The following is a 17,762-nucleotide window of genomic DNA, read 5'->3' as shown; positions in this document are numbered from 1 at the left end:
TATTTATATTACATGATCTATAAGTCAACGTCACTTTAATATATTTCCATGCCCAAAATCATGAAAAAAAAGGATCATACACAATAACACAATAATAAATTAATAATATACTTAAATAAGTTATTTGTTGCTCTAAAAACTGAATGCAGTATTATAAATAGGATAGAGGAGGCTCATGCATGCAAATAAACTCTTCTTCAAATACATCAATTTCTTAAATAGCTCCCTTTTACTCTTCAAAAAAACATTTTTTGTTACAAAAAAAAGCTAGAGAATTATATTTCTTCTTGCCAAAAGAAACAAGAATATAGTTAGTATATAATTACGAGCTAATAATAATGTGGAAGCTAAAGATAGCAGAAGGAAAGGATCCATGGCTAGTGAGCATAAACGATTATGTTGGTCGACAACATTGGGAGTTCGATCATGAGGCCGGAACACCGGAGGAACGAGCTGCGGTCGAGAAAGTTAGGGAGGAATTCAAGAGGAATCGGTTCAAGAATAGGCAAAGTGCTGATCTCTTGATGAGAATGCAGGTTAATACATTACCTTTGTTATAGTTGGTAGACATATACCATTTACTACAAAGTTCCAAGTTATAGCTTATACATTCTTGCACTATAGTTCAAAAAGTGACCTATGAACTCTTAAGTATTCATTTGGCCAAATTACCATATTGTTTTAAAATTACTATAGGACCCTTCATCAAATAATTATTAAAAAGCTCTGACTACATCTTTATTTTATATTTAAAATCGTACGAAATCAAAATAATAATACGTATAATTTTGTTGGAATTCACACCTACAAGTTACGATCTTACACTCAATCAACTTTTCCGTTATAATTTTTTTGTATATGGAGAAATGTAACAAGATTTAATATACTTCTAGTAGAAACTAAATTATGGGGAACAAATGCTTGAACAGTTGAGAAAAGAAAACACAAGTTTAGCAATACCTCAAAGAATCAAATTGAAAGAAACAGAGGAGATAACAGAGGAAGCAATGGATACAACACTCAAGAGATCCATCAATTTCTTCTCCAGTATACAGGCCCATGATGGTCATTGGCCCGCTGAATCTGCCGGCCCATTATTCTTCCTCCCTCCGCTAGTAAGTTTTTATTATTATTATTATTATTATTATTATTATTATTATTATTATTATTATTATTATTATAGTAATAATAAATAAAAGTTTTTTTTTTTTTATTATTAATTATATAATGAACCATTACCAACTTAATCTCAAGATGTAATATTTCAAATTTTCAGGTAATAGCCTTGCACATTACAGGAGCAACAAATACAATTTTATCTTCTGAACACCAAAAAGAAATCAAGCGTTACATCTACAATCACCAGGTTCAACAATAACTAACTTAAGTTCATATATTTGATGAAATAAACTTAAGTCTTACGTTAAAAAATGTGGAAAATATTGGCAGAATGAAGATGGAGGATGGGGACTTCACATAGAAGGGAATAGCACAATGTTTGGTTCTACAATTAGCTACATCGCCCTTAGGCTGCTCGGAGAAGGCCCTGATGATGGTGAAGATAACGCGGTTGCAAGGGGTCGTCAATGGATCCTTGACCATGGTGGTGCCACTGCCATCCCATCTTGGGGAAAATTTTGGCTCACGGTTAGTCATTACTCATTATTAGAGTTACAAGTTACAATGACGCGAATAAAATTCATAATGTATAAGTCCCATAAATTGATAGTCCAACTTTGACTTTCCTCAGTATTTAATACGTACTTTTGACCATCAATATATTTAATTATTTATCAACAAAAATTATAAAATTTGATACTAGTATTATAAAACTTCACATTGAGACAAATATAATAATATCTTACGTGATTATATTTTTTTAATATTTATTAATGTGAATTTGGTCAAAGTTTTTAAAGTTTGATTATAAAAAGTTAAAATGAGACTATTAAATTGAAACAGAGGAAGCAATCAATAGGAAATATATTGAGTGTTTGTTTATAAAATAAACTCGTTTTACATGTCGTAGGTGCTTGGAGCTTACGACTGGGATGGGTGCAACCCAATGCCACCAGAATTTTGGCTACTCCCTGAGATTTCACCTATGCATCCAGGTACCATATTGGCTCAATTCAATCTTTTCTGGTGTAACATCTTTACTATTTGAAATTAATTAAATCTAATAAGGTTAATTATGGGATATTATTATGGTCAAAATTGCAGGGAAAATGTTGTGCTATTGTAGATTGGTGTATATGCCAATGTCATATCTTTATGGAAAAAGATTTGTTGGTCCAATTACTCCACTCATTCTGTCACTAAGAAGGGAGCTTTACAATGAACCTTACAATGAAATAAATTGGAACAAGGCTAGAAACACTTGTGCTAAGGTAAATATAGCCTATAACAATATACTACCTTCGTTTCTGAAGGTTTGACTCATTATCCACGTGGTCAAAATAAAATAACTATGAAAGTGAACATACTCGATCAATAATTAACTATGTTTTGTAGGAGGACCTTTACTACCCACATCCCCTAGTACAAGACATGGTATGGGGATTCCTTCACAACTTTGTTGAGCCAGTACTCAACCGTTGGCCCTTCTCGAAATTGAGAGAGAAGTCGATGAAGATCGCTATGGAACATGTACACTATGAGGACATAAATAGTAGATACCTCTGCATTGGTTGTGTGGAAAAGGTTTTATAGCATTTTACTACATTTTAAAGCAAAACTTGTTACAAATAGACTTAAATTACTTATCAAGTAAAACTTGTGATACAGGTTCTTTGTATGCTTGCTTGTTGGGTAGAAGATCCAACTTCTGATGCATACAAGAAACATCTAGCGCGAATTCCAGATTACTTCTGGCTTGCAGAAGATGGGATGAAAATGCAGGTAATTATATCTTTGTTTAGGCAAAATTTAATTTCAAGAAAATCTTTTTCCCTTGAATATATGAATTGAGTAATAACAAAAATATAATTATTGATTTCTGATATGTAAATTTATGTTAAAAAACAGAGTTTTGGCTCCCAAATGTGGGATGCAGCCTTTGCAATCCAAGCAATATTTGCAAGTGGTCTTACACAAGATTATGCACCTACATTGAAGAAAGCACACTATTTTTTGAAAGCCTCCCAGGTATATATCTTTAATATAATGTTTGTGTGTGTGCGTGCGCGCGCATGTTTTTAACTTACCTCGACCCTCAACATGATCATTTTGGTACAAAGTCGATTAAACAAACTCGATCAACCTGTTGTACTAGGTCAAAGAAAATCCTTCTGAAAACTTCAAGGAAATGTATAGACATATTTCAAAAGGTGCATGGACTTTTTCAATACAAGATCATGGTTGGCAAGTCTCTGATTGCACTGCTGAAGGGCTCAAGGTACTTGTTTATTCGTCTTAACTCTATATAAACACCCCTTAGACGTATTTGAATTAATTAAAATTTATGTTTGTGGTAAATTAGATGTATTTTCTCTAAACTTATCATGTCTAAACTTATACGAGGTGAAATATTGTGAGCAAAACAAGGTCTTAGACATCTTCGTCACGTGTTTGAATATTTTTTAGGTTGCACTTCTATTCTCAAGATATCCCTCCGAAGTTGTGGGTGAAAAAATTGAAGCAGAATGCTTGTATGATGCTCTTAATGTCATTCTTTCCCTTCAAGTAAGTGTTTAATTATTTGTTTAATTAATGACTTTTATCTACTTTGCATCATTTATTTGACCACTGCTATTAAATAAAATGATTTATTTTGGTACATGATTTTTTTTTTTTTTTTTTTTTTTTTTTTTTTTTGAAAACAGTACATGATTTATTTATTTATTTATTTATTTTATTATTATTTTTTTTTTGGTAGAGTGAAAATGGTGGATTTCCTGCTTGGGAGCCCAAGAGAGCTTTCCGTTGGCTTGAGGTATATATAAAAATATAACACATGAGTATAATATAATGATTATAAATGATGCATGTTTGTATTATTTATAAATAGTATTTTGGCATTTGCAGCAATATTGGGAAAACTTATTTCTTATAAGAACATGTTTTTTTTTTTTTTAGAAATTCAATCCTACGGAGTTCTTTGAAGATGTTCTTATCGAAAGAGAGTAAGATCTACATTCCATCTTTTTCATAAAAATTAAGTTTATGGAGTAACACTTTAGCAAAATTATGTAAGCCAAATTTACTTGGATAGATAATTTCACACACTACATAGTAAATTCTGATAAGTTCAAATGAGTAATCAATACGTTCTAATAAGATATGTTTAAGGAAAAATTAACTTATACTTGTACAAGTTTTATTTTTTGAGGGAATATACTTGTACAAGTTTAGCTTAGATTAGGTTACTAATTTTTTTCTTTACGAAAAAAAAGAGGTTACTCAATTTTTATTACTCCGTAGTAATTTAGTATACAGCTACTATAAATATGAAAATTGGTGAATAAAATGCAATAAGGCTTTTATTTTTAAATTCAATTTATCCTTGTCCTAGCTCTCATTCTAGTAATTGGACAATTTAGAAACAAGAGGGTATATCCTAATGCACAACATAAAACATACAATACATTTTTAGTCTTTATTTTAAATTAAAACTAACAATCATTCTATAATTTTAATTTAGGTATGTTGAGTGCACTTCTTCAGCAATCCAAGGTTTAACACTCTTCAAGAAGCTATACCCTGGACATAGAAAGAGAGAAATTGAAAACAGTATTGCTAAAGGGATACACTACGTTAAAGAGACACAAAACCCTGATGGTTCTTGGTAAGTTATTTCCCATTTATTGTTCGATTATTATTTTTGTTTAGAAATTTTAATAATAACATTAATCCAGAGAAAATAATCAAATTTCCGAAACTTATCCCTCAATGAGTGTAGGTATGGTTGTTGGGGAATCTGTTATACATATGGAACATGGTTTGGAGTTGAGGCATTAGTAGCTTGTGGAAAGAATTACAACAATAGCCTTGCATTGCGCAAGGCTTGTCATTTTTTGCTCTCAAAGCAATTACCTGATGGTGGATGGGGGGAGAGTTACCTCTCTAGTCCAAACAAGGTACTACTAATTTTCTCAATTATTGTTGATCAAATGAAAATAAATAACTTTAAAATTTTTAGGATTATTATGTATAATTTAGTTTCACAATATAATAATCTTTTTATTGAGCAATTGACGTGTTTGGGAACATGGAACAGGTTTACACGAATTTAGAAGGGAACAAGTCGAATTTGGTGCAAACTTCATGGGCATTGTTGTCCCTTATTAAAGCAGGATTTGTGAGTATTTTTCTTTCTCGTACTTTGGTCATTTTTGTGACATCCACTAATCACACTCATAACACACAACTAGTCTTGCTTTGTCTACTCATATATTGGGCTTATTAGACTAGTAAACTTAATGTCACATCTCCTAATGTATACCTAATGTAAAATAAAATCATTATGTCCATTCTAATTAATATCACAACTCCTAAAGAAAAAGCATAATGCTAATTTTAACGTAAACTTTTTAATATTAATTTTTTATCAAAAAAAATGAGGAATATTATTTTAACATAAAATTTTACTTATATTATTTGTCGTTACAACAGGGTGATGTAGATCCAACTCCCATAGAACGAGGAATAAGAGTTTTATTAAACTCGCAGATGGATGATGGAGACTTTCCACAACAGGTAATTTTGCAAAACTAAACTACGTAATACCATTTTTTTTTTTACTAAATGCTAAAATAATTTATATATTAAAAGAAATGTACTAAAGTAAAAAATTTATTCTTTGATATGAATTCCCTAATTTTTTTTTTTTAAAAAAAAAATAATAATATTATGTTGGGTTTTAATTTTATTTTACAAATTAGATTGATGTGTTTTTCATGCGTATTAAACTATAACAATGACAATTTGTAATAGGAAATCACTGGAGTATTCATGAAGACTTGCACCCTAAATTATTCTTCATATCGAAATATCTTCCCCATATGGGCTCTTGGAGAATATCGTCATCTACAAGCAAGGAAATCAATTAGGGTTTAAGCTCAAAGCTCCTCGACTGGCTAAATCAATCTTCAAAATGGATATAACAATTTATTCTTCAGAGATCAAATTCATGTATCATTCATTTGTAATACAATGTAATATAATGCTAAATTAAGTTCTAATGAAGTAATTAATTAGTTAAGAGTTAGCAATAATGTTGTTTGTTGTGTATGTGGTTAAATTGCTTAATAGCTTACTCATTTATATAGTTTTTCTAGTCCTTTTATCTTGTAATCAATTATTTTTTAATCTGAACTACTACTTGTCATGGCAAAATTCAAGTTCATCTTCAAGATGATTGGGGGTAATTTTGGTATTTACTTACGTGGCAAGGCCCAGTTACGTACTTTCCTATTTGTTTACGTGGTTGCTTTGCCAAGTTGGCGAGGTACAATTGGCATTCTTCCTAAACGGCGTCATTGATAACATCCTTGACGACGTTAGGGTCTTTCATGTCTGATTATGATCTGGATCTGGGGTTTATTTCAACAACATTTTAATGCTACACAGTGTTCAATAATTCGATTTTCTCTTATCAATCAATTCCATCCTTCTACAGTAGTCCATCCTACATCTAGTGCCTGCGCAAATTCTTTGGACGATTTCTGTGTCAATTGCAAGCATCTCTGGTAGTTTTGAGTGAAGCTACCCATTCCTCTTCTCGACTTCGTTCCCCAACTACAAGCAGGTATGAAATTGGTTCTTTTGATTATAAAAAAATTGACGGTCATGGCAGTTAGTTATATTAACGGAGCTTCGCTAACGGTTAAACGGAGTTCATTTCCAACGTGTCATTTTACTAGAAAAATTAATGACTGGGCAGCCTAGGTGGAACAAACACTGTTCGCTTTATTTACGAAATGCCCCTATGATAAACAATCTCGTTTATCTTGAGGATGAATGGGGGTGGCCTCACTTGTCATGTTTTTCAAACTCCTTAGAATTATCGAAACAAGGTGGTGCAACCGTGCAAGTGTGTGTTTTGCGTTGTCGCACTTGGGATATGTGAAGGCGTGTGCATGTCATGCACACCCAAGAGAAAATAGCTAGTACGAATACATTCATGTCATTAAGAAATTATAACCTGTAATTACGATTTAAACATTTATATATAATGTATATTTTAAAAAAAAAATTGACTTGGTAAAAAGCAATCACAATGCATAAGGTAATCATATTACTTTTTTCAATTTTATTTCTAAACATTTACTTTGCAATTCTAAGTTATAAATAAAGAATTGATTGATAATAATGCCCTAAATTAGGTTAGAAGTTACCCAAGATTAGCTACTGTTAACCTACAAATCTACCAACCGGCCGACATAGAGTAAATTTACTGATCGTACAAAATTTTGTATATATAGTTATATACTACATTTTACATCCACTATCAATAACTATATACTAAAAGACACACAAGCAATGATACGTGTCATCTCCTGGTGTGTCCTTTGTATATTTTTATTTTTTAATTTAAAATTTTTTTTAAAAAAAATAATTCCAAAAAGAAGATATTTTGCATATATATATATGTAAATAATAATCAATAATAAATATAATCTTACGGTAATCTGAAAAAAATATGTTAAAAAGATACAATATATTTAAATAATCACCAAATAAATCTTATTATAACTATCCTATCATATATACTACGGTTGATATTAATCTTCCCTTAAAAAAACAAAATCCAAGCTACTCATATATATTAAGGTTGATTTGCAAACTTCCCTTTAAAAAAATACAAATCTTAGCAAATCATTTTATTATTGTTAATTGATATGCAATCTTCCCTTAAAAAAAGAAAATTCTTAGCTAATTATATTCATATAATATATACTAGGTATTACGATTGATATGTAATTCTTAGCAAATCATGACTATATCCATAGCAAATCATGACTATATCAACAATGGTAAGAATTTAAAATAATATGATTAAAAAAAATAATATTCTTAGCAAATCGTATACCATTGTATGTTGATATGTAATATTCCCTTAAAAAAACATCTTAGCTAATCATGACTATATTCTTACTATAGTATATACTTCGTATTACATACGGTTGATATTCATTCCTTGTATGATTAAATCATGCAATATTCTCTAATTCTCTTTACCTTTTTATTTATATCCCAAATTTTCCAAAAACATCTTACCTAACCGGCCATTATAAAAAAGCATTAATGTGAATTTTTGAATCACAACCACTAAATTACTTTAAACGTTATTTTTTCTAATGGCACAAACTTTAAAGCTTATACAAAATACCAATCCGTCGAATGAAAATATTACTATACAGGCTAGGGTTATCTACTTATGGACTATTCCATCTTTTAATAATGCAAACGATGTACATTCTCTAGAGATGGTTTTACTAGATGAACATGTATGTAATGTTTGTCATCATTTTTTATACAAGTATATGTGTATAAGTTGTGATACCATCTTGCGGAGTTATCTTTCCGGAATTTCATCAACTAATACATTTTTAAGAGATGCTAATCAACAAAAGATGATCAACATCCAATTGGAGGATTTGCAATAAGTAGAATATAATTTTTTTTCCATTAATAAATACATTGTTTTTAGTCATATCTTATCATGCAATATCAAATTTTTTATTCATTATAGTGATTTATTTTCACTTTATATGTGTGTGTTTTGAATTCTTTCTATACAATATAGGTGTTGTTCAATTACTTGAATATATATGTGTATTTTATTCTAAAGCATTTGAACATTTCTTTAGATACACACTTTATTTGTTTGTTTGTTCACGCTTTATATTATGTGTATGTTTTGTCAATTTTTAAATTTTTTTTTAATAGACCGTGCATGGCACGGGTCCTAAACTAGTTATTTAAAAGTTGGTGTTTTTTTATTTGTCAGAGTATTGTCTTATTAATGATAGATAAGTATGATCTTATTTAATTTAATTTAGGAAAATTCTATAAGCAATTGAAAAAAAATCAAAAATAAAATATTTAGATTAAGTAAATACAATCTAAAGTTATAAACCAACCAATAATCTTCTCTTGCTCACATAAAAACTTTCCGATCTAACAACTAAACCCAAAGGTAACGTCATTTTGGATGGTAAGTGGCCGTCGTTCAAGTCCTCCGATCCGAATGCGATAACTATACTAAGCAACATGAAAACACCAAATCATGAAAGTAGCTTAATCGTTTTGAGGAATATTATAAATATTAATGTTCATAAAATTTATGAACACAAACAAAGAAGAAAAATGAAGAACAGAAAATAGAGAGAAGACAATTTCATTGAGTGAATCAGTGTAATTACAATCTCAAATGAAAAAGATATTAAGCTAGAGTATTTATACACATATTCTAATTTGTCCAGGAAGAAGGAAGAAAATAAGAAGCTCCTAGAAGGCTCTTACAAAATCTAATTCTGTTATTTTGTAACAGAATTCAGTTACAACTTGTAGTAACAGAATGCTGACTAGGCTGCTTCAATTCACACGGATTGCTGAGCTGGCCAATCCTCTGCACGATCAGCTAAATCATCCTCCTGAAATAAGCAAGTAACCAAGGCAGAGATCAACTTGTCTTGACCAATGTTAGGATTTATGAACTTGCTTTTGCTGCTGCTTGAAGTTGTGTTATCGGCATCATCACATATTTCAATAATAAACGACCACAACTGTTCCAAGTCTTGATGAGGAATATTATAACGACCACAACTCTTCTGAATAAGCTAAGGCTAAGTTTTTGCAATCTGAGTATATGGCAAGAAATATTTGTTACTCTGAATATTTTATTATTCTTTGTATTAGTTTAATTAACTTGGTTAGATTTATTTAGGGTTTAATTAGTATCATTATTTGTACGGAAATAATATAAATAATTCTCTCTTGGAATATCATTTGAAATTGTTCCATCTTATTGATTTTGTAATAAATCATACGTTATTTGTAAATGCTGCTTGTGACTTGTGAGGCCGAGTTGGGTGCATCTTTATCTAAAACGTTAACTACCTCAATTAATACAAAACTTAACTGTAAATCTTTTCATTATTACCGGATAAAAAGTTTAAATATACTATAGTCAAAGTAGTGTTACTAGTGTATATAAGTATATAATAATAGTGTAGAAATTCTAAATGTGTCAACTAAATAAGAACGGATATATACATATATATATATATATATATATATATATATATATATATATATATATATATATATATAAATGGCAACAAAAAGCTATTAAGAAAATAACACACAATGAGCACTTTAAAAATAACAAAAACTCTAATTTGTTAGGGTGGGAAATATTACATTATAACTCTCACAAATAAGGAACTTTCTGGTCATTGGGGGATCCACATAGAGACCCGGGGGGCACGTACTACCCCCGAAAAAAAAAATATATATATATATATATATCATGTGAAATACAATATAAGCATTTGATAACACTTTGAAATTGCTTCAGTGGTAACTTAGGAGATGATTTTAACCTTCTTGGCAATTGGGCTGGGTTCGAATCTCCTCCCATGTTTTATTATTATTATTTTTAAAAGATTGAGTTATATTTAAATGACTTCCATAAAATATTGATTCTTTCCGAATTATTAATTTCCACTTTTTTGACATTTATGTTCAATTAGATAAAAGTTATCTCTCATTAAAAAATTGGTTAAAAACAATTAATATTATGGATAATTTGTCCATGTAGAAAGTTAGTAATATCTTATAAATTTGACTAATTTTATAGGATCGTAATACAAACTATTTCGTGTACATATATAATTTATCCATGATAATAACTCAGTACAAAATCCATATATATTCAAAAATTTGATGATAACTTATCTACACAATCACAATACATTATGCAAAAAATTAACTTGATATATTATTACCAACTTAAAATTAAATTAGTTTGAGTTTCAAGTTAGTAGGTGTATAATTTTTTTTTTCTACCGTTTAGTGCTACCCCTAGTTTGGAATCCTGGATCCGCCACTAGTTGTGGTAACAATATATTTGGGAATGACCAATTTTGTGGATGGTTTAAAAATGAGCCAAACCTCAACTATTTATAATTGTTGAGGTTGGTGGAATGTTGATATTTTAGGTAGAATTCTCTAGATTTGCTTATAATATTGTATAAGTTGGCCATCTTTTAGAAAAATCAAGAGAATTGTTGAGTCTGTGCACCCACATACTCTTTAGAAGCATGAAGAATGCTTTTGGGCTTCTCAAGGATTTGGGCTAGATGACACCCAACATGCCTATTGCTCATTTCCAAGGACAAAATCTAAATCCCTTCAAATATTTGATAAAAACCCTTATGAACTCAATTACTCAAAGAAGGGGCAAAGGTAGTCAAATTTATAGGTAAATACATCAACTTGCTTTTAAAATTAATTAAGTAGATAATACGTAGCGCTAAAACTAACATAATTCGCTAAAAAATATCGAAATGAACTGATTTAAATACACACAATGAAAAAAGACAAAGAATTAATATTTACAATAACTACTTAACAAAATCTTTGTCCCACTTTTGATGTAGTATTACCTGTATGCCGCCACTCATTTGAATCGGTTCATTTTAATATTTTCATAAAATTAATCAAATAAGGGTTAGGGCTTGAATAGTTGCGTGTACCAACAAGTAAGAACACAATTGTGGAACATAAAAAGTGGGACATAAGATTTGGATTTCGCGATAAGGTAACAACTAACGTCTAGCCCTTTTGATATACGAGGAGTAACCATTGCATGTTAGGAAAACATCTAATTGATAACCACAGCAAAGTCTTCGGACGTCCCTCTAGACGAACGGTGATCAGCGTCCGTACTAGCACACGTCGAGTGAAAATCGTCGTCGTCGCGATCACGTTCTCGTACCTCCTCTAGCCTTACACAAGCTTCCTTAATATCCAACCTTTTATCAACATTTCTTTCACAACAAGCCATTCCAATGTTCAATAATTTTTGCATTTCACCCTCACTATTTTTTGTTAGTCCCATATTTTTGTCATAACCATCATTTATCACTGACCTTACCCAAATTGACATATCAACTTCACTTCCTTGTTGTAAGTATGACGCCGGAAATTTGCCCGTCAACACTTCTATGATTAAGATCCCTAGTGACCACACGTCGGTTTTCTTGGTGATGCGACCGTTGTTGAAATACTCGGGTGATTTGTAGGCTATCATCATTTCTTGCACGGTTTCTTGGTTAATGAGAGGGATTAATGCATAATCTCCGAGTAGAGGCTCGTACGAGGCGTTTAGTAGAACATTTGATGACTTAAGGTGGCCATGAGGTGCAACTAAGCAAGCTAGCTCTTTGTATAGGTAGGAAAGACCCCTTGCTACTCCCTTGATTACCTTCAATCGTGTTGGCCAATCTAAGGTTGGTGTTCCTCGAGTTTGACCTACAATTTACATAGAAAATAAGTGCGAAAATTTTAAAAGATTCAAAATTCACATGCTACGTACCTTCATTACGTATTATGTATAACTTTTGAGTATTATTTATAAGATATAAAGAAACTCAAAAGTTACACATAATATATAACAGAGATATTACTTTTGAGATTATAGGTCTATAGTAAATAAACATATTCAAAAGTTGCAAGAAAGTAAAGATATCATCTAAAGGTTTTACCTCCTTTTTTTTATACACCAATTTACGCACAAATTCATTACCATTTCCACGATTTATAATGTCTACTAACACCAAGTTGTTAGCTAGGGTTGTGCATGGATCGGATAGACAAAAAAATAAAGAGACGTACCATGAAGGAGGAGAGCAAGGCTACCCTTATGAACAGGATCACTAACAAAGAGTTTCTCTTCTTTTCTATAATAATAAGCCACAAGAGGAAGTAAATTAGGGTGTGATAACCTCCCTAATCTTCTCATATGTTCTTGAAATTCTTCTCTTCCAACATTATTCATTTGCTTAAACCTCTTCACAACAACCGAATTCCCATTATTCAACGTCGCCTTATACGAAGATCCAAAGCTCCCACTTCCTAATATTTCAGCTGAAGCTTTTAGTAAATCTGACAACTCAAATTTCTCCCTATCATCCCTTACAAATGTTAATTTCCCAACATTTTCGCCGCTTTTATTGTTTCGCCCTACACCACCACCACCTACAATGTTTGTGCTTCTATTAGGCCCTTCTTCTTCGCCGTGTTCCACCGTGCTTTTCTTTGGTAGATTTGACGCCGAAGAAGGCATGTTGTTGTTGTTGTCGTTGATGTTATTGTTGTTGTTGTTGTTCTTCCTAGATCGATTAATGCGAAAGACAATTAAAATGATTAAAATTGCCAAAAGAATTGCCATTCCTAGTCCAACTGCTATGATTGCTATTGGAACTGGTTTATCTGATGATTTCGCCGGTGATGGCTGTGGTGTATTTATCTTCCGGTCGAAGGATGACGACGGTGGGCATGCAGTTAGAGGCGGTCCACATAAATCTTTGTTACCTATTCAAAGATCAAAATTTTAAGTTTTTACAATATTTTATATAATTGAATTTTATATAAATTATGAGAATTGTTTTGTAAAAATTAAAATTATATTGTGCATGGCAACACATCAACTGAACTCCATTGATACTATTTGTTCATGTATATAGACAATAAAAAATGATTATTATGTTACACTTTGTGCTTATTTTGTGCCCAATTTTCTATCATGAAAATATATTGAGACATTATTATTATTAGGGACACTAATCCACCTTATTGCGCATAAATTTGATTAAAAAAATAATAGATAGAGAAAATTTTGATTAGGTTAAAACCCTACTTTTCTAGAAAGAAAATTAATTGTATTTTCTTGTGACTATAAATAAGATGTACATGTAAACATATTAATTTGTATGCATGAAGAACATACTATCTCGATTGTATAAATTAATTTTTGAGAACCAGATGTCTAAATTAAATTTCTAAATAAAAGTCTCAAATATCTATAATTCTTGTTGTTTAATGTTTTCAATGTATATATAGTATGATCTGTCGTACATTTTTTATGTAAAAATTTCACGCACGCATCACGTGTTCATATAATAGATCTATTATCTATTAAAAACAACGATTGCATGTTTGTATATGGAAAAAAATATGTTCATAAATGAAATGAAGAAAGAAATATACCTGAAAAAGCACTTGGATCAAAATTGGAAAGATTAGCAGGAACAGGACCTTGTAATTGATTATTAGAAACATTAAAAACTTGAAGAGTTTGTGTTGATTTAAGATCTGGAATATTTCCTTGAAATTGGTTACCCTGAAGAGTTACCTCCACAAGTTTTTGTAATGTTGCCAAAGAATTAGGAATTTCACCACTAAATTTGTTAAATGACAAATGAATTTTCCTTAAACGTCTTATCCCTTCAAAAGCATTAGGAGGAATAACACCTTCAAAGTTGTTATATGACAAAAACAATGCTTTCAACATTCTTAGCTTCCTAAAATCAGGCAATTCACCACTAAATTTATTGTGCATAAGGCTTATGGACCGTAATTTTGATAATTTAACAAGGGAATCAATGTCGATGGATCCAGATAATCCCATGTTCTCAAGCCTTAACCCCCAAATATTACCAGCTCGCGAGCAAATGATACCAACCCAATTATTCCTATTCTCAAAACATGGAGATGTGGAGAGATCCCAACTCGAAAGGGCATTAGACTCGTCCCTTAGGGTTTTCTTAAACGTTAATAGGGCATTTGCATCGTCTGATGAGGAAGACGCGCTATAAGAAATGGCAATGTGGAGGAAGATAATAAACAAGAAAATAAGAGAATGGCGCGGTTGGTTTTGCATAGAAGCCATATGATCATGTAGATTGAGGTGTGTAAAGGGCAGATGATACCGCCCTTTACAAGAAGGATAGTGATTGAAATGTATGACCTAGACCTCTCTTCCAAAAGAGAAAGGTCAAAGGCAAAAACAATAATTTTGAGGGCATAAGGGAAGAACACAAAGAAGGGGATGAAAGGGGAGAGAGAAAGATGAAAAAACAAAAACAAGCTAAGAATAGAAGATATTAGCAATAAAAATGAAAATTGAGGAAAAATGGTAATGGTAGAGGATTAATGTTTTTCTTTGTTTTTTCCATGAATATTGTGTATGTAGTTGTGTTACATGAGAGATATCCGGTTAGCCTTTCAATTAGACAAGGATTTACAGTTACATTTTTTTGCTATTTATGAGCAACACTTTTCCTCAATTTTTTTTGACAAAGTAATTTTTCTTTTGATGATCAACTTGATGATATCTCTTTTATATATAGTTTGACATAATTTTTTTTTTTCCTTTTTGAAACTAATTATATTATTCTATTAATTGAAGGCATGTAACATTTATAATAGCTATCATAGTCTAACAAATACATTCTCATTTCATATTCGATCAAATAAATTTAACTTTTAATAAACTACAATGCAAATGATTATATATATATATATATATATATATACATATATATATATATATATACATACGTATACATATATATATATATGTATACATATATATATATATATATATATATGTATATGTATATGTATATGTATATATGTATATGTATATACATATACATATACATATACACATATACATATACATATATACATATATGTATATATATATGTATACGTACATATAGGGGAGGGATCCGGTAAGAACCCCACCTTATATAAGAACCCTTTCTTATGTAAGAACCCTAATTATGTTCTAAACTTTTTCCTATGTTCTAAAGTTTTTTTCAACTTATGTTCTAAAGTTTTTCCTATATTCGAAAATTTTTCTTACTTATGTTCCAAAATTTTTACAATGTTCTAAATTGTTTTTTAGATTATGTTTTAAATTTGTTCCTATGTTCTAGATTATTATTTTCAGCTTATGTTCTAATTTTTTTTTTTATGTTCTAAATTATTTTTTCAGCTTATGTTCTAAAGTTTTCCCTATATTCTAAATTTTTTCTACTTATGTTCCAAATTATTTTTAATGTTCTAAATTGTTTTTAGATTATGTTCTAAATTTGTTCATATGTTCTAAATTATTTTTTCAGCTTATGTTCTAAATATTTTCAATGTTCTAAATTATTTTTTTCAGATTATGTTATTAATTTTTACCTATGCTATGATTATTTTTTTTCAACTTATGTTCTAAATTATTTTTCTTATGTTCTAACTTTTTTGGTTGTTTATGTTCTAAATTTTTGCTATCTTTTAAATTATTTTTCTTATGTTCTAAAATTTTCTGCTTATGTTCTAAATTTTTTCTGCTTATGTTCTAAATTTTTTTTCTATGTTCTAAATTTTTTTTTCTATGTTCTAAATACGAAATTCTCAAAATTACAGAAATGCCATTACTAAAGGATCATTTTAGATGGTCAGATCAAAACTAATAAAGGTTGAGATTGGTTCTTATATAAGATTGGGTTCTTATATAGAGGAGGGTTCTTACATGAGCCTTCCTCTGTACATATATATATATATAGTTCTTCCACAAGGTAATTTAGTTCTTCCAATCTATTTTGCTATAAGTTAATTTTTCTACAGTTTTCTACTTTTTATGAATTTGTCAATCAATCAAACACCACAAATTTGTATTTAATTCATCTTAAATGGAGTCTCTGATCTATTTTCAATATTTAAGACTCAATTACAATTAGACTTCATCTTTATCGTTTAGGTTCAAAACTTTATTTATTAGGGTAACTTTTAACCTCATTTTGGCCGGAGAGCTTATAATAAGTTATAACATATTAACATGTGATGATTTATTTTGTAAATTTTATTAATTGATTTTTACAAGATTATTTTTTTTGTTAAATAGCAACTTTATGAGTTTAAAATAGGATTACTTTAATTTTATTTTACTCTGGATAATTAATTATCATTTTAGAGTAACTTTATGCTCAAATGCACAATATTTAATTTATAGTAAACCTGCTTTATTTATAACTTTGTCCATACTGTATATTAAAAATAACATCTATTTGACTTGTAAGATAAGATTACTATACAATTACTGTAAAGATCTACGAGTATATTTTTTGGATACCCAACTTTAATAAACTTGTAATTATTATTATTATTATTATTATTATTATTATTATTATTATTATTATTTCTCAAAAACAAAAGTCATTCAACCTACAATAAATGAGTGGGAAGCCGAGATACAATCTGGGCCCCCACTCCTCTAGCTATAGCAAATCCTACCCTAGTGAAGATATGAGCTGCAGCACGAGCCCCAATGTCTTGCGTCGTCGAGAACCTCTGAATCCGCTTCAGTAACGCAACAGCCTCCTTCTCTAATTCCCCAAGCGAAGAAAAGGAGAAGGGAATGAAACCATATCCAATTGCCTGACATCGAGCTTCATACTTAACCCGCTTCCGATGAGCAGCATCAGCCACAACCCGCCCAGGAATAAAGTCAGATAGCCCTGACTGTGTCAAAGGAGAAGACCCTGTCAAATCAACACAGACATCGCGACCACGATCCCATGAATAAAGTAACACATCCACAGGTCTGAGGGTCTCGTCGTTCCCTCCAGCCAACCCAATGTCAACCTCTTTTCTCGCTGAAATCCCCGAACGATAGCAGACATCAACAAGGGTATCCCGAACAACATTATGCCGATGTTTAATACCCACAATACCAGCACAAGACACCGCGTGAT

The 17,762-nt window shown here is 30.5% G+C and overlaps 1 protein-coding gene and 1 pseudogene across 1 annotated transcript; one reads left to right on the top strand and one right to left on the bottom strand.

Moving 5' to 3' along the window:
* The first annotated feature begins 244 nt into the window (after positions 1–244).
* LOC145594674 (lupeol synthase-like) lies at positions 245–6,057 on the top strand. Its single transcript, XM_081651009.1, has 18 exons — positions 245–536; positions 930–1,115; positions 1,277–1,366; positions 1,450–1,647; positions 2,030–2,114; positions 2,224–2,390; positions 2,515–2,703; positions 2,788–2,901; positions 3,028–3,147; positions 3,275–3,397; positions 3,586–3,684; positions 3,878–3,934; positions 4,078–4,124; positions 4,643–4,786; positions 4,901–5,078; positions 5,219–5,299; positions 5,614–5,697; positions 5,935–6,057. Exons 1-18 carry the CDS (start codon positions 339–341, stop codon positions 6,055–6,057), a joined length of 2,283 nt encoding a protein of 760 aa, XP_081507135.1. The 5' UTR covers positions 245–338.
* Positions 6,058–11,833: 5,776 nt separating this feature from the next.
* LOC145594053 (pollen receptor-like kinase 2 pseudogene) lies at positions 11,834–14,902 on the bottom strand (annotated as a pseudogene).
* Between the last annotated feature and the right edge of the window lie 2,860 nt (positions 14,903–17,762).

The sequence above is a fragment of the Chenopodium album genome, chromosome 19 (assembly GCF_948465745.1).
Source record: "Chenopodium album chromosome 19, dcCheAlbu1.1, whole genome shotgun sequence".
NCBI lineage: Eukaryota > Viridiplantae > Streptophyta > Magnoliopsida > Caryophyllales > Amaranthaceae > Chenopodium > Chenopodium album.
Note: the sequence above shows the minus strand (reverse complement) of the source record. Positions and strands in the feature narration are given on the sequence as shown.

Excerpts from the sequence above, each read along its gene's own strand:
- LOC145594674 (XM_081651009.1), top strand. The coding sequence starts at position 339 with ATGTGGAAGCTAAAGATAGCAGAAGGAAAGGATCCATGGCTAGTGAGC. Across the intron at positions 3,398-3,585 it reads GCACTGCTGAAGGGCTCAAG|GTTGCACTTCTATTCTCAAG; the intron begins GTACTTGTTTAT and ends AATATTTTTTAG. Across the intron at positions 4,787-4,900 it reads CAAAACCCTGATGGTTCTTG|GTATGGTTGTTGGGGAATCT; the intron begins GTAAGTTATTTC and ends CAATGAGTGTAG.